Source organism: Limulus polyphemus, unplaced genomic scaffold (assembly GCF_000517525.1).
Source record: "Limulus polyphemus unplaced genomic scaffold, Limulus_polyphemus-2.1.2 Scaffold1150, whole genome shotgun sequence".
Lineage (NCBI taxonomy): Eukaryota > Metazoa > Arthropoda > Merostomata > Xiphosura > Limulidae > Limulus > Limulus polyphemus.
Genome location: NW_013666760.1, coordinates 49,243 through 67,976, shown reverse-complemented (window position 1 = coordinate 67,976; position 18,734 = coordinate 49,243). Strand labels below are relative to the sequence as shown.

Sequence of the window (18,734 nt, the reverse complement as noted above, 5' to 3'; positions counted from 1 at the left end):
TAAGTAAATTTTTTCTCACTCACTTCCAAACCTGGTGTGGTTGACAGAGTCTAGTATAGCTGATAAGTAAATTTTTTCTCACTCACTTCCAAACCTGGTGTGGTTGACAGAGTCTAGTATAGCTGGTAAGTAAATGTTTTCTCACTCACTTCCAGACCTGGTGTGGTTGACAGAGCCTAGTATAGCTGGTAAATAAATTTTTTCTCACTCACTCACTTCCAGACCTGGTGTAGTTGACAGAACCTAGTAAAGCTGGTAAGTAAATGTTTTCTCACTCACTTCCAGACCTGATGTGGTTGACAGAGCCTAGTATAGCTGGTAAGTAAATTTTTTCTCACTCACTTCCAAACCTGGTGTGGTTGACAGAGTCTAGTATAGCTGATAAGTAAATTTTTTCTCACTCACTTCCAAACCTGGTGTGGTTGACAGAGTCTAGTATAGCTGATAAGTAAATTTTTTCTCACTCACTTCTTAGCTATACTAGGTTCTGTCAACCACACCAGGTCTGGGCTATCTGTGCTCTGCCCGCTACGGGTATCGAAACCCGAATTCTAACGTTGTAAGTCCGCAGACATACCGCTGTGCCACTGGGAGGCAGGAAGTGAGTGAGAAAACATTTACTTACTAGTTATACTAGGTTCTGTCAACCCCACCAGGTCTGGTAACATTTACTTACCCCAGGTCTGGAAGTGAGTGAGAAAACATTTACTTACCAGCTATAATAGGTTCGGTCAACCACAGCAGGTCTGGAAGTGAGTGGGAAAACATTTACTTACCAGCTATACTAGGTTCTGTCAACCACACCAGGTCTGGAAGTGAGTATTTTGTTTGTTTGTAATTAAGCACAAAGCTACACATTCCAGCTATAGTAGGTTCTGTCAACCACACCAGGTCTGGAAGTGAGTATTTTGTTTGTTTGTAATTAAGCACAAAGCTACACATTGGGATATCTGTGCTTTGCCCACTACGGGTATCGAAACCCGGATTCTAACGTTGTAAGTCCGCAGACATACCGCTGTGCCACTGGGGGGCAGGAAGTGAGTGAGAAAACATTTACTTACTAGTTATACAAGGTTCTGTCAACCCCACCAGGTCTGGTAACATTTACTTACCAGATATACTAGGTTCTGTCAACCCCACCAGGTCTGGTAACATTTACTTACCAGCTATACTAGGTTCTGTCAACTACACCAGGTCTAGAAGTAAGTGAGTGAGAAAACATTTACTTACCAGCTATACTAGGTTATTTCAACCACACCAGGTCTAGAAGTGAGTGAGAAAAATTTTACTTACCAGCTATACTAGGCTCTGTCAACCACATAAGTAAATGATTTCTCACTCACTTCCATACCTGGTGTGGTTGACAGAACCCAGTATAGCTGGCAAGTAAATGTTTTCCCACTCACTTCCAGACCTAGTGGGGTTGACAGAGTCTAGTATAGCTGATAAGTAAATGATTTCTCACTCACTTCCTGCCCCCCCAGTGGCACAGCGGTATGTCTGCGGGCTTACAACGTTAGAATCCGGGTTTCGATACCCGTAGTGGGCAGAGCACAGATAGACCAATGTGTAGCTTTGTGCTTAATTACAAACAAACAAAATACTCACTTCCAGACCTGGTGTGGTTGACGGAACCTAGTATAGCTGGTAAGTAAATGATTTCTCACTCACTTCCATACCTGGTGTGGTTGACAGAACCTGGTATAGCTGGTAAGTAAATGTTTTCTCACTCACTTCCAGACCTGCTGTGTTTGACAGAACCTAGTATAGCTAGTAAGTAAATGATTTCTCACTCACTTCCAGACCTGGTGTGGTTGACGGAACCTAGTATAGCTGGTAAGTAAATGTTTTCTCACTCACTTCCAGACCTGCTGTGTTTGACAGAACCTAGTATAGCTAGTAAGTAAATGATTTCTCACTCACTTCCAGACCTGGTGTGGTAGACGGAACCTAGTATAGCTGGTAAGTAAATGTTTTCTCACTCACTTCCAGAACTGCTGTGGTTGACAGAACCTAGTATAGCTGATAAGTAAATGTTTTCTCACTCACTTTCAGACCTGGTGTGGTTGACAGAGCCTAGTATAGCTGGTAAATAAATTTTTTCTCACTCACTCACTTCCAGACCTGGTGTAGTTGACAGAACCTAGTAAAGCTGGTAAGTAAATGTTTTCTCACTCACTTCCAGACCTGGTGTAGTTGACAGAACCTAGTAAAGCTAGTAAGTAAATATTTTGTCACTCACTTCCAGACCTGGTGGGGTTGAAAGAACTTAGTATAGCTGGTAAGTAAATGTTAACTCTTCGTTAAAAATCCCTTATTTGTTTTTGCCCTGTAGCATCAGAGAGTCATGAAAACTGACACTATGGTGAACAAGCTGTAGGTTCATTTTGATGTTAGGTGCATAGTGTCCATATAGGCTAATACAGAGTTTCTCAAAGTGTGGGTACCCCCACATCCCCAGAGAAGCATAAATGATCTGTTGAGGAGTACAAGCAATTAGGGTATTCAGTTGTGCAATAATGCATAATTAGGCATTTTAATATATTTGTTATTAATGAAAATAATAAGTAATTACTACAACACACATAAAATTTTAATGTGTATCTGTGTATTATATCTAATCACTTAACTCTTTTCTTTCACTCATTTAAAAAACAGAAGGGGAGCACACGAGAAATCATATTTATTATGTGGAGAGGAATGACAAAATGTTTGGGAAATGCCGGGCTAGTATACCTGCATATACAGAAATTTTTGAAAATCAAAAGTGAGAGAGAGCAAGAATTATGTAAATTACATTCAACTTATATTGTAAAAGTTCTTGGGTCTACACACATTATTAGGCCAAACTTGTTAAGTTACCTCAAAATGACACAGGTGTTGTATTGTTTGTTAAATTACATTATTTATAAAAAAAGCCACTGGATGAAATGGTTTGTAACTTCTGAATTTCTTTGTAGCTATTTAGCTTCTGCAAATAAAATGTTTTGATATTTAAATGAGTTTACAGCTTTGAAATATAGAAAAGATTTTATTATGATACATTTTAATTTCTTCCTACACTTTTAAAATTTTACTATAAAAAGTAATATTTCACAAAACTAAATTTTTAGCTTTGATTTGAAGAACAACAGTTTCACAGTTTTTCAATCACTGGAATACAATAAAAAAAAATTCAAATTTTAAGCAAACCAAATTTTTTAAGATTTTTAGTCTAAAGTTTTCATTTAGTACATGTAATAACTTTAAATTCACTTTATATTCATTTATATGTAATTTTTTATGTTTCTTTTTGGCAATTTTATTTACCCATTAAAGCAGTTACCCAAGCTGATATGGCCTAATACAAACAAGGCCTAACACAGTGGCATCATCAGGAATACAAAACTTTATACAGTTGAGTACTTTAACTAAGCCTACCTCATCTTCTTGCACAAAATTTTTTTTTTACTTTCATACTGTAACATACATGTAACATAATAATCCAAATGAAGTATAAAAGGATAAAGCAAGCTTTAAAAAAATCAGTACTGCAAGCTTTTTTTTACCTTTTTTCAATCTCCATATGAATCTCCACTGAACTGAAAGCCTTTTTGGCTTTTATAGCTGAAAATAATGGAGAGTTTTTGTGACATGCTTAAATCAGTAACATATGACTTTTTGAAACATTGCAACAAGACAACCAAGGTTGAGAAACAGTGTTTAAACTATAGGCTTGATGTGACCTTCATAGCAAAAAGTTCAGGGGTATTACGGTCTGGAAAGTTTGACCCAGAGTAATGTGACCAGTCCAATACTTTGGTTGCTTATTATCTAATGTTTCACAAATGCAAAAATATAGATTGTGGTAGTACTCCATCTTGCATGTGTTTCTTTCATTCACTGGACCCATATACCTGAAAAACATTTTCTTCCTAAAGTTGAAAACTGAATGTCATCTTTCATAATAAAGGGAAGGTATATCTTTTACTTTGATATGACAGATCAAACATTGCTCTTCTGCAAGTTTGGTATAAATCCTGATTGACTTTGTGTTGTTTTTATCTTCCTAAATTGGACAGTTATATCTTTTGACTGACCCATGCAGCTGGAATTTTGTCTCATCGTCTGTGAAGATGCAGATGAGGAACATACTCTCATGATGTATCCAGTCGATATACATGTTAATCATCATGAGTTTAGCCCCATACTTGTCTTGAGAAGCTTCTGCACTTCTGAGTTTTGTTCATGTGAAGGTTCAGATGTGTTTAAAAATCTATTATTGTTTTGGCTTTTGGTGAGTTATATTCAACAAAGTCTATTGTAAATGCTTTCCTAGGCTATGTTGAAAAGCTCCACAATCTTTTCACCTAATGCATGTCATCCAAAGATCTTGTCGCATTGAACTGTGTATGCCATCTCTTAAATGCATTGTTTAATAGTACTATACATGAAAGGCACATCAAAATTATAAGGTACATTTTTACGTTGCCAAGCTACACTTTTTTATAAAAGGTTTTGTAAAATGTTTAGCTACCTTACTAAAGTGGTGTTACTACCATACTAAAGTGGTGTTACTACCATACTAAAGTGGTGTTACTACCATACTAAAGTGGTGTTACTACCATACTAAAGTGGTGTTACTACCGTACTAAAGTGGTGTTACTACCGTACTAAAGTGGTGTTACTACTGTACTAAAGTGGTGTTATTACCATACTAAAGTGGTGTTACTACTGTACTAAAGTGGTGTTATTACCATACTAAAGTGGTGTTATTTTACCATACTAAAGTGGTATTACTACCATACTAAAGTGGTATTACTACCATACTAAAGTGGTGTTGCTACCATACTAAAGTGGTGTTGCTACCATACTAAAGTGGTGTTATTACCATACTAAAGTGGTGTTACTACCTTACTAAAGTGGTGTTACTACCTTACTAAAGTGGTGTTACTACCACATTAAAGTGGTGTTACTACCATACTAAAGTGGTGTTACTACCATACTAAAGTTGTGTTACTACCATACTAAAGTGGCATTACTACCATACTAAAATGGCATTACTACCATACTAAAGTTGTGTTGCTACCATACTAAAGTGTTGTTACTATTTCATACTTTTTGTCCATATATTTTCACAGAATATCATGAGAGTGATTTTGTTGCAGCTGTATTCTATTAGGCTTATCTCAAATACTGCATGTAATGAGTAGCCATGTAAGCAGAATACGGGAATGGTTTGAAAACTGTGGTAAGGCATCTACAATTGTTTGGTATTTTTTGCAAACTTTTAACTGTATGGATATATAAATTATAAGAGTGCCATGTGGATGGAGAAATACACAATTGGCTATTAATTCACTAAGGACAATGTTTTCTTATGTTTTACAAATGTTTGATATATAATATGTTGACACAAATTTGACACTTCTTTTTTGCTTCATTATTAAACATTTTTCCAGATCTGTTTTAGATTAAATTATGGGGGACAGTTATGAAAAGCATTTTTGACAATGTCATACTTGGTTAAAAAGAGAAAAAAAAAGAGGTTGAATAATGAATTACTAGGCTTACTATTAATGATAGAAATCATACAAGACTGCAAGTGTTTATTGTTATAATTCTAGGTGTTGGAGCAAACCTCAAGCTGGGGGAGCTGAAGTGCCCCCCCCCCCCAATAGGAATACCATTGAAGGATGTTTTTAGGTCATTCTATAAGATCCTTTTATCAAGCTCTGACACACTAAATGTTAAGCTCTTTACATTTTCTAATTGTAAGAATTAATATACAGAAATACGTATAAGAGAGTTAGAGTTAGTTTTATATGATTTAAGTAAAACAAATTGTACATTTCACATCAGTGTTGTTTTGTATGACTAAATCTAGAATTATATTTGAACTAGATATTCTTCTAGCCAAGTTGAGTGTCTTAAGTTGAAATTTGTTTTCTGTGAGTTAGGTCTCGTGGCAGGTCTTAACCAAGCTTTAGACGATCGAGAAGCTGGTAAAATTGTACCACCATGGGTAGCCCATCAGCAAATTAAAGAGGCATACCAGTGGAAGGATATTGCATCTCGTACTGAAGTAGTGTACAACAGAATCGTACAAGATCCCGTGCATAGTCTTGGTACTAAACTTAGCTGGTATGTGTTCCTTCTAATAGGAAGTATTCTCCATATTTCTAGAGAGTACAGCTCAGACATGTCCAGTTTCGAAATGTTAGAAGTAAATAAGTATGTCAAATAATTTTATGAATTTTACTTAACATTTTTCAGTAGCTTTAGTATTATGCAAACAACTTCCTCTCTGTGTTTACACAATTGTTATTTGTACTATGCAATGTGATACTATCATGCTAAACATTACTACAGTACTGGTTATGACTATTGGAGAGCTACCAAGTGAATAAATTGTCAGTTTTATACTGTATCCCACTGTCTACAATTTTAGGTAGTGGTTGCTTTAAATGTAAAGTCCTACCACTTTATGTTTTATAACCAGCCAGCCATTATTGTTGAAGAGGTTTGAAATAAATGATTCAGCAGAGTACATTTTATTCATATTTCCTCATCTAATGATTGAATACGTAGAGAGTTACAAGCAGCTCATGTACCAGTTGAATAGTAAACAGTTACAAGGAACTCATGTACCAGTTGAATAGTAAACGGTTACAAGGAACTCATGTACCAGTTGAATAGTAAACGGTTACAAAGAACTCATGTACCAGTTGAATAGTAAACGGTTACAAGGAACTCATGTACCAGTTGAATCGTAAACAGTTACAAGGAACTCATGTAACAGTTTAATAATATAGAGATGTAAGAGACTCCTGTCTTATTATTGTGGTAGTGACAAAGATATTGTTGGTTAGAAGTGTATGAAATATGCATTTGTTAGTTTAATATGTAGTTTAACTGTTTTTGTTTTAATACTTAAGTTGCTTTCAACTATTTTATATCAAAACACACCAGGTAATGTATATTTCCATAAGTTCGAGACTAATTGTTTAGTAGAACAAACTTATAAGGTTTTATATAATCGGGAAAACTGTTTCTATTTTATTATTTTTTTACTACTGCATCTGAAGTACTTAAGTTTATTTGTTATAAAACCATCATTTGTTCCCTCCTCCTCAGGTATCGACAAATTGGTACAGTTGGAGGACTTTTCTTTGCTCTACTTCTTGTTGTGGAACATTTATTGTTTTTGTTATCTCAGTGGTTTAAACCAGAAGAGGTAAACACCCTTGTTGCTATGTTCATGTATTAGAACATCTCTTCTTTTTTTTTATTCTAGACTCTTTAGTCCATTGCATTTGTTGAGTTTACTAGTAAGACAATACTTACAGTACCATGTTGTGTGTGAAATTTATAAAGAATATCTAAGTATATACATATATATATAAAGTATGCACCTATTATGACAGACACGAAAATAATGTTAAAATATTGTGCAAAGAAATCTTTAAAAAAAAAAGGCAAATATGGTCATGGGGTACTTAGAAAAACATGCACATAACATAAGGAAACATGTTGCATTTATGCCATATTTTTTATATATTAATTTTCCATTTTCGTTCAACTCTTTTGGCATAGGAACAACTTTTGTTTTTAAATCTACTTTTATTATTACTTCTTCATATGGTACGTTACATCAAAATATGATTTTGTTTAGTATTAACAATATATCTTACAAGTCAGTATTTCGTACTGTGCTGTCTACCAGTTAGTTTAATTATGCCTCTGCTTGTAACTTTGTTTCAGTAATGAATCACAGAGATGATATACACCTAATTTATAAAGTTGTGACAAACAAACGGCATTGGTAGTGATGTGAAAATAAAGAGATATTCTAAATGAGCTGTACAGAGAGTGGATAAGAAAAAGTGTTGTTCCTGGACAGTACTTTTTGTGGATTACATATAACTGCTATCTGAACTGTGGAATAAGTTTATCAGAAAGGTACTTTGTAATCACCATGTTGAAGATGAGTGCCATGTGAAATTATTTACATCATAACTATGTGATCAAAATCAAACACTTCAAAGTGCAGAGCCTCAAGTTATTAACATGTGCACTTGTTAGTGAACACTGTTTGTATTTACCATTATTACTAATCTAACTGATTTCTGGAAGTAAGTTGCAGAGAACAAACAAGTATTTGGTAAACTGCACAAACACGCATGGATTGGTAAAGGATGTAAGATTACGCAGTAGTTTATTTTGACATATTTGTTATGTGCTTATACTTCATATGTAAGAAAATGTGTACCTTACATTAGTATGCATTTGTTTCTGTAAGTTTCACAATCCAGTGCATATTGTTTTTTAAATTTGTCATGTAGAAATGTTAAAATGCAATCATATCATTTTGTTTATCTGAGGAGGAAAATACTGTCGACCAACATTTTTCACTCTTGGCCACTTTGTAATGTTCCCATCCGTAACATATACATACAAATCTGTGCTTACAATATCTGTGTGTGTATAAATTAGTTTCAAGTCAGGGGTGGCACGCATAAGAGATTTGGGGAATCTTAGCCTTCCGAAATCGACCATCCCTCACAGGGCATAATTCTTACCAACTCAAAAATACTATACTGTATCTTGTGGAGAGAGAGAGAGAGATTGAAAGAGGTGTATGTGAGTCACTGAGAATAGTTTATTCATTTAGGAGCATAAACTGATTCTTCTCAACTGTGAAACCCCTCCCCACATGTGACAGAATAGCTTACCCAAACAAGACTCACTCATTGCCTGTGTTTTAAATGCTTTAATGAACAATATATTGATGGTATTAACATTAGTTAAGTTAGCTTTTAATTATTTTTCTGGTGAGTGTTTTTCATCAAACATAAACTTTTGTTCAGTTGGACATTTTACCTGTAGACTTCAGGATAGTAGATAAAAAAAATGTTAATAAACTTTTCAAGTTTTATCAAAATAATTACTTTATAAAGAAGTTAATAGATTTATCATCAAATCTTTATCAAATAAAGTACGTTATTTCTCTTGTGTAGCTTTTTCTCCACAACATGTCTACAAACAAGGAACTTAGTTTGTTTATTATTTTTTATAATTTCAGTATTTCTATATGATAGTTAGTGTTTAATGACAGACCCTTTGTGTTAGAGATTAGAATTTAGATACGTGTAATATTTTACTTTATTTACAGGATATCGACAAAGCTGTAGATGCTAGAAAGAAGTTACAGTTTCATAGGTCAGCACATTTTAAAAGATGACATCTCTAATAGATGTAAGTCTGTGTTTGTTATTCTTTGGAACTCCTAATATTATTTTCTATATTGTTGTTAACTTATACATGCCATTTTTGTTTTCTACGCATCTAAAAATGTTGTTGTAAGAAAATTTCACTCATAGGTAAATCAACTCTAATAATTTTTCATTAACAGTTATCAAGTGAGTGAAGTAACAGTGCATTTCTGAGCATCATATTCTTATATAAAGCATTGGAACTACATCAGTTAATAAATATTGAACCTCTCATCATGTACAACCTTCAGATGATGAAGATGACATTGAAGCTCACGGTTATCATGTTCCCTTTTTTTTAGATAAAGTACTAAAATTTAGTTATATTTTTACCTGGGATAATAGGGCTGGAACTTTCTGTCATTATGTTCTTTCTTCAGTTAATAACTGTAATACTTACTGTTTTTCTGGGTATTCAAGTGTACTACATGTTTCCTACAGTTTTGTTTAATATACATTTTTTAAAACTTTTCTCTACATATTATTCATGTAGTCTTAATTTAAAATGTCTGTCAACTAGTGTTTTTAAGAAAAATTCCTTTAAAGTAAACCATATTATATTTCTATACAGTAATATTTTTCCTGAGAAGAATGGCAGTGTTGTTTTTCATATATAATACCATGTTTTTTCAGTCTGGAACATCAATAACGAAACGAGTTATGATTAAATTCTGCTACAGATAGTTTTGATATTTGAGCTCTCCAGTAAAGGCACCTAAATGATATACTTGTTTTTGTCTTTGATTGTCTCTTAAATGTCTGAGATAAAGATAGTTTAACTTGAGGCCAGTCTCCAAGTTCAGTTGATAGTCAGAGAATTTAGATTTTTGCTCCACAATACATTTTCTGTTGAACCTCCTATTGTTCTGCGATTTCTTCCCAGTTACTCAAAGGAAAACTGGTAAAATACCACATTTCATTGTGTCCTCTAAGTTATTAGTATTGATATTAAGTGGTGGATTAAATGAAAACTGGTAAAATATCATATTTCATTGTGTCCTCTAAGTTATTAGTATTGATATTAAGTGGTGGATTAAATGAAAACTGGTAAAATATCATATTTCATTGTGTCCTCTAAGTTATTAGTATTGATATTAAGTGGTGGATTAAATGAAAACTGGTAAAATACCACATTTCATAGTGTCCTCTAAGTTATTAGTTTGATACTAGGTGGTGGATTAAATGAAAACTGGTAAAATACCATAGTTAATTGTGTTCTCTAAGTTATTAGTATTGATACTAGGTGGTGGATTAACCCTTTCAAGACAGGTCACGGGTGAAAGGCCACGTCATCTTCTTTGTTGACTCGCATTCAAAATGTTATTGAACTACTATTTCGTGAATTTATGTCAGTAAATTTGGTATCAAACTGTAAAATATGATTCAAATTTTAGTACTATATGCTACTCAATTTTTTAATTTAAAAGCAAATATTAAAAAACAGATAAACATTGATTTTTTTGTGTGTCATGTGGTATGTTGAATGCAGCACTGGTTCAAAAACTAGATGTTCGTGAAGCCAAAATACTAAGTCTATTGTGTCAAACGAATTAGAAACTCAAATTACTGATATTGACAACCTAGAATTTAAAATAAGAAGGTCTTATTTTTTCTATTTGCTAAGATATTGCTCATGTAATAAACCAAACACAGTAACACCCCACCCACCTCTTTCCATTTTGGGAAACCCTCCCTTATATACACTTATTTCTATATAGGACAGGAATAACCAATCAGAAGCTCAGAATGTACCCCTAATGGTTTTCTCAGCCTTCTTAACGTACCTACTGCCATTTCTTTCTTTTAAACCAAGATTGAAGGTAGGTAATGTCTTCAGTTTGTTCGAAATTTCATATTTTTTTAGACTAAAATACATCTTAGTTATTAAAGCTTTACAAATTATAGTGGAATTCTAAAGTATTAATGTAGTAATTTATGTTTTTTAGTTATTCAAATGTATATATAAAAAATATTTTGTTTCATATCTTCCACGTGCAATTTTTTAAAGGCTCAGCAACCTACATCAAGCAGCAACCGAGTACAAAGCTCGTAACTAGAAGAGATAATCGTTTGCTTTACTTCTTTAGTTACTGTTCTATGTTTTAAGAAAAATAAGTTTAAGAACTTATTTCAAAATAGCAATAATCTATATACATATACAATGTATAATAATTGAAATTTGACTGTCTTTTACAAAATACTAGTCTACTAAAACACAGCGAAGAAAATTTACTTTGCACAGACTAAAGGTCAGTTTTATGTTATTTGATACGGTAACATGAGTGCACGTGAGCCGCATCATTGTAACTTCTGTATTGTCAGCCAGGCATGGCTGAAAGGTCAACATAATAAAAATAAAAAGTATATATAAATGTCTAATGTTATGAGATTTAAGCTATTTAGTCTAAACATTTATGTTTTTGTGTAATAATTTGTGTTCATTCTAGAATGAAAAAGGCATAACTTATATTTATTTCTTAATTTTTTATGGTGGTTGTGAGATTGATCAAATCTACTGAATCTGTACAGAGATTAATTACTGAAAATAACATAAAAATATAAAGTTTTTTCTTGAGAAATGTTTGATAACATACAGATAAAATATAACATTTTTTTCTTAAGAAACGTTTGATAACTATCTTGACATTATAAAGTTTTCGCATGTGAAATTTCAAAATTTTCTGATGCATAAAAGTATTTATAATCTTAGAATGAACATTACTTTGCATGATAGATAGGCAACATGCGAAAAGAAAAAATAGACGTGAGAAAACTTTGCTTTATAAACCTTAAGACTTAATCAAAAAATTTGGTATTTTGCATATGAAAGCATTGTAAGGTTTACTGATAATCTGCCAAATTTCGTTAACATTTGCTTATTAATTTAACAGTTATAGCATGACAACTATAACAAACACAAAATGATTACGAGGTCGGTCACAGGGACCAAGCCCATGCTGAAAGAGTTAACTGAAAACTGGTAAAATTCCACATTTTATCATGTTCTCTAAATTATTAGTATTGATATTAGGTGGTGGATTAAATGTTTTTCGTTGTTGTTTTTTTGTTAAAGTAAAACTGAGTCTAGAACTTTATGCTCAATTCTGTAAGCTTCTTTGGAATAAGACAACTATATTTTCAGATTACGTAACCTTCTAGTTCCCAGACCTCTTTGAGAAGTCGGGAATCTTAATAATCAGATGACTGATCAGTAATGAAATAGAATTACTTTGGTTACATCCTAGCATTCCTCCTCCTGTAAAATTCTTAACACAGATTTCATACCATAATGTTTGTGTGAAAACTATTTTTCTAGGTACATCATTTTCTTCAGAAAGAGTTTGGAGGTTATTGTAATATATCAGTGAACTTGGGTCATTTGATATTTATAACTATTTCTTGAGCTGTGCAGTTTGGTAACTACACACTTAATTTTCACTTAAAGTCTAAAGTAGCCCATGAGCTCAGAATGAGTTTTCAGCATAAATAACAGTAACTTGTAATAAAAACAAAAACTGATATTTGATCTGTTCAGCTTGGTAGCTTCATCATTTAATTTTTTATTTAAAGTCACAATAATTCCATTATTCCTGTGTCCAATGAGAATATTTTTAGGGCTATGTGCTAGACTCTGGATATTGAATCATTCTGTGACTTTGTCTTTCAACTTATTTAATCATTACATAAACTTAGAAACAAATGCATCACTTTAAGACATATTTAGAACACTGACAAAGAGCTGAATAAGACAACTAAGTTTCATGGTGAAAATAAATAAAATGAACCTGTTAAAAAAACTTGAAACTTGTTAATAGATACAAGAAGATTTCAAGCTGAGAACCTACTTCAAGATAACTGTATTCATACCACCCTCAAAGGTGTTTAATCAAGAAGTGACAGAATATCTGAAGCGTCAATCTGACTTCATGTATGTGCATGGATATATATTTAGTTTTCTTTCTACATGAGTATGTAATAACTTCTATCAGAAGAGCTGATAATTATTGTGGTCCTGTGTTTGAACCAGATCAAATCCATTGCAATACCACAAGGTATCCCCTGTTCTTTAAGCTGTGGGTGTGTTATAAGAGTAACAGTTAATCCCTTAGCACAGGTGGTGGGAGAAGTAGGTGCTATTACCTTCTCTCTGATCAGCAGCTCAAAATCAATGATGGTGGCTGATAGCTTTAGTACCTTTGCCATAAATACAAAAGACTGTTAATAATCATTTTTCTTTGAGTAAAAGTTTGATTTACATTTAAAGTGAGTAACTTATAAATGACTACTTTATAGCCTGTATAAAGTCCATTTTGTAAACATAAGCAATTTCCACATCCTCACCTGCATTTTGTACAATGTGTAATTCGATTTTTTTCTTGTAAGTTTAGCCACTTATAAATTTACTCAAATATTGATGTGGTGCATCTCCAGTCATATTTAATGATGATGTAAGACTGAAAAATAAAGAAATGTACATAAATATTTGTACGACTCATTTTTTTTGCTGTTTTTTTTTTCAATCATGTGATATATACACGTCACAACTGTTATACTAGATATAGTTTCAGCATAAGTAACGTAAGGATCAACTTTTAGAATGTCAGTATGAATGTCGGAATATTTCAATAAAACTACTTTTGGGCTAGCATAACGTTATACTTATTTCTGGCTATCTTCATGAATGAACCTGAAGGCTTGTTACAAATAACTATAATGTAAATTTAATCTGGAGGTATAATTGTAATGAATTTCCATAGCCTAGTAAATTTTATCTGTAACCCATAATGGGGTTGCTAATAATGTTGTGTTAGCAAGTATCTAAGTCCAATGCTAAATGAAATTTTGAAGCACTGTTTAGCATAAAAAGCTTTAGTATTTGGTGAGATATAGTACTTTTTCTATCAAAATGGTTTAAGATGATACAAGTTCATCTAATTTTATAAAACTTACAGACTGCAACTCTTTGAGGAAAATAAAACATTGCCTTAAAGAGTATAAAAAATGTAGATAACAACATTATAATTTTTTTTAATTACCTCTGAACTTCATTAAGCATATTCTTGGAGTTTCTCATAACTTATTCTAGACAAGAAGCCTCTTGCACAATTGATTCTCTTGTGTAGTATTACTGAAGTATCTTGCTTCCTTCCTGTATGCTCGATTCTCTTTAGAAATATAACTGAAGTATCTTGCTTCATAATTGTATGTGTTACTGTTGCAAATTTGGTTTCTTCAGGGTATTTGTTATGACACCACTAAGTGAACGATTAACAGCTTTGATTTCTTTAGGGTATTTGTTATGACACCACTAAGTGAACGATTAACAGCTTTGATTTCTTTAGGGTATTTGTTATGACCGTATTGCTTAGTGAGATTAATAATGGCTACCATGATGTCTTGGTTGGCTGTTTTTTCTTTGTTACCTGTGGATTATCGAATATTATATACGTTTGAAAATGTCCGTTTTATATGCTGATTTATTATGTTTATGCAAACCAATTTCAGTCATTAAACAACAAGGTTCCAAACTCAGAATCTTACGCAACCTCTTTAGTGGCTGTAATAAAATTATACAGTTGTTTTATTATACTTATGCAGTAATTTTTCAGAAACAATGCAGAAAATAGAGTTAAGAATTTTACAGAAAATTCATTATGTAAAATAAGAAATAATAACGTTTGATGCTAATATAAACTGGAGAAATAGATCATTTAATTGTATATATATATATACATATATTTAAGTAAAATTCGTTTTAATTTTATTGTACAGTAACATAAACAAACCATTCAATTTTATTAAGTTTAACTTTTGTCACTACTTTTTAACATGAAAATGTATTTAGTATTTTTGTATGGCCACCGTAGAATTACAACAACAAAAAGTGGATTAATTTTAAAGATTAAGAGTTATTACAAGGAAATTGGTATGATAATTTACCAATGAATATCAATTAAAGAAAAAATCTAGTGATATTAAAACTTTTAAAAGCTTACATAATTAAGTGTTTAGATCTATACATTACGTTACTTCTTATTCCTCTTTATTAGAAATTAATAAATAAACTTTTGTTTTATTTTTGAATGAACGTTATTAACACAAAAAAATCATTTACTTTTCTCTTACAAACAATATTAATTTCTCAAAAAATATTATTATTTTGGAATCTCGATAGATGGCGAAGGTGACAAAACTCTCGTTTATTTATCCAAACAAATATGTACAGAGGAAATCTAAAAACGTTTCTAACAAAATAATCCTAAGGTTATTTTACTATCGCAAACACAGATGTAAGAAGGGTATTTGATTTTTTAAAAAGCCTGAAAACTAAGCTCGGGTGATCTAATCAGTCACAGCGGTAAATATACGAACCTATAATGCTAAAATCCGGGATTTGATTCCTCGAAGTGTATTTGTAACTAAAATAGCAGTTTTATAAGCGTACTGATTCTAATTTCTAAAATAAAAACATCAAAAACAATGTATAAATCCTCATCAAACAACGTTTTTACCATTTCAATATCGAATAAAGAAACCTCATTTTCTGTTTATTCTTGTTCGAAAGAGCAGAGATGCTTCGATGAGGTTCTTGTGCTTCTCCTATACAGTGGCTCAGCGGTAAGTCTAAGAGCTCCTATCGCTAAAAACCGAGTTTCAAAATCCGTGGTGGGCACAGCATAGATAACCCATTCTGTAGCTTGATGCTTAACAACGAAACATAAAAGAAAAAATAAGACATTCTTGTATTTACACAAACAAATAAATTTCAACATGATCTTTATTTATCAATCTACCTATACGTTAACATGTGTATATAAACAGATACTTCATGCATAAACCTTCACACAATTTACACATTTTGATGAGGACAAGAAAAATTCACAATTTACGTATGCCTTAACTTTATTCTAATGAAGCTGTATTTCTAACATGTAAAATTAGCCATACTATGTATGTTTTGGATAAGTTTGTTTGTTTGTAGTTAAGCAGAAAGCTACGCAATAGGCTATCTGTGCTGTACCCACCACGGCTATCGAAACTCGGTTTTTAAGTTCACAGTCGTACTGCTAAGCCATTAGGGGACGTTTTTGATAAGATCTGTGTTCAATTCTTCAACAATTTCAATTAGAATAAAATACTAATAAACATGTAGCTAAATAGTACAGTCTTAGACATCTTGAAGAAGTTCTGTGTTTTATTATTATCCACGAAAGCAAAATTGTGGCTTCATAAGTTCAACACGCTCTTAGATTAACTTAGATAATCATCAACAAACCTACGTAATTAATTATTCATAATATTTCAAAGCACTCACCTTTTGCACATGTTTATCCAGAGATGGCGCTTAAGGTCATCGTGGTATATAATAAATGTTTAGTTTATGTTTGACTGAGTTTCGCTAAGCATTACAGGAATGGGCAGCATTGCTAACGTTGGGCACCATGACAAAATACAAAGTTTTTGTTACTAGGCCAGACATATCGAAGGAAGTGAACGAAATGTTGAGGAAGGTTTGTGATGTTGAATTTTATAAAGAACCCAAAGCGATACCACGTGAGGCGCTTATTAGGGGAGTTCAGGGAAAGGATATTATTTACTGTTTATCAACAGATAAAATCGACAGTGAAGTGCTTGATGCAGCTGGACAACAACTCAAAGTAATCGCGACCAATTCTGTCGGGTACGACCATATTGATATTAATGAATGCAAGAAACGAATCATCCTAGTCAGTAATACACCAGAGATACCGACTGATAGCGTTGCCGAATTAACAGTAGCCCTTATGCTGATAACTGGAAGACGTCTTTTTGAGGCTGCCAACACTATAAAAAACGGAGAGTGGGTACAAACATGGACTCCCGAATGGTTGTGTGGTGTGGGGCTTAAAAATACCACTGTGGGAATCGTGGGCATGGGAAAAATTGGCCAGGCTGTCGTCGAAAGAATTCTATCATTTAAGGTCAAGAAAATTGTATACTACGACATACACTACCCTGTTGAGGCTGCAGAAAGTATGGGAGCCCGCTATGTTGAATTTGAAGATCTGCTGAGGATGTCAGACTTTGTTGTTTCTTTGTGCAGTCTGACAGACAAAACAACAGAATTGTTTACTGCTAAACAGTTTAACATGATGAAAACTACTGCTATATTTGTCAACACGAGCAGAGGAAAAGTCGTCAAACACGATGATTTATATCATGCCTTAAAAAATGGAAATATTCGTGCTGCTGGCTTGGACGTAATGGTTCCTGAACCTCTACCGAAAGATCACAAACTCACCACTCTCCCAAACTTGGTTCTTCTTCCCCACATAGGAACTGCAGAAATAACAGTGAGACAAGATATGGCTAAACTGGCGGCAAGAAACGTCTTGTCATATTGCGATGGGAAAGGTTTGATAACACCAATTCCAGAGTTTAAAAATGTTCAACACAAGATGGACCAGAAAAAGAAAAAAAACTCGCTCCAGACTTTTACGTCAAGTTTATATGGATGAATATAAACGACGGACATTTCGTAAATCCTTTAACTTCTTTCCTAATAAATAAATATTGTTTCTTATTTGTATAGTTACGTGCATTTTTAACGGTAGAGATGAATAAGGTTTTTTGCTTTGTTTTCTGTATAAATAAGATTAACTCTCTAAATAAGTATTGATTTTGTTACTGTTTTTCTTATAAGTAGTCCGTTATAAGATGATTTTATGTCTTTTATACCAAGAATTGAATAAATAAAAATATATATTTTCATCTAGATAGCGTAATTTGATTGGTTGTACAGGTAAAAAGTAATAATTTACCACAAATATTATTAGGAGTGATGGTTAATTTTACTGTGCAAGAAATTTCATGTTAGAAATAAAAACAATTAGCTAACGTGTGTTATAGAAATATTACAAAAAATGCTAGACGTTACTAGTTTGGTATAAATAACTTCATATTTAAGAATTTTTGATGAAACAATTAAACGTAATACTCCTATAAACATGTTCACTCGTAACTTTCAGCTTTTTTCATTAATAAATCGGAGAGTAATTTAGGAAAATGCAGCGAAATATTTTAATAACAGAATATGTTTAATCCAACTTTCTGCACATTTATCTTGGAATACTATCCAAAAATATAGCTAAAAAGTACGGGCCGAGTGCTACCTAGTGGTTAGCGTATCGGACTGTTAATCTGTGGCTTCGTTCTTCGCGCCTCGATTTCGCTCCTAAAAAAATCGTGCTCAGCACGTTGGTACCGAGCAAGCTCGCAGACAGAAGGTGGGGGCAACTGTCCTGGGGCCCGGGCGGATGAAATAGATTCGTCTTTTATTTGAAATGAATATTTGCATAAAAAATAAGTACCTATTTCCTGCTGTTATTAGTAGGATAAAAAAGGTGGGTCTATTATAGGGGGCCATTGAGTACGTTATAAGAGTGACAGTCAAATCCCACTATTCGATTAGAGTAGCCTAATTGACGGTGAGCGGTGTTG

At 32.9% G+C, this 18,734-nt stretch overlaps 1 protein-coding gene and 1 pseudogene across 8 annotated transcripts in view; both read left to right on the top strand.

The window, feature by feature from the left end:
- LOC106462360 (phosphatidylinositol N-acetylglucosaminyltransferase subunit A-like) overlaps positions 1-13,725 on the top strand; it is a 31,657-nt gene extending 17,932 nt beyond the window's left edge. For 6 of the 8 annotated variants that reach the window (XM_022389602.1, XM_022389604.1, XM_022389605.1 and 3 more), the window contains 4 exons: positions 5,940-6,123; positions 7,117-7,216; positions 9,155-9,237; positions 13,070-13,725. In XM_022389602.1, the coding sequence (XP_022245310.1) occupies positions 5,940-6,123; positions 7,117-7,216; positions 9,155-9,223 (353 nt within the window). In that variant the 3' untranslated portion in view covers positions 9,224-9,237; positions 13,070-13,725. Of the gene's footprint in view, positions 1-2,658; positions 2,867-5,939; positions 6,124-7,116; positions 7,217-9,154; positions 9,238-9,394; positions 9,760-13,069 lie in introns of those variants that run through there. The other 2 variants (XM_022389601.1, XM_022389607.1) reach the window with 2 other exon arrangements.
- A 2,918-nt stretch (positions 13,726-16,643) lies between these two features.
- On the top strand, positions 16,644-17,964 carry LOC106462359 (annotated as a pseudogene).
- The last annotated feature ends 770 nt before the right edge of the window (positions 17,965-18,734 follow it).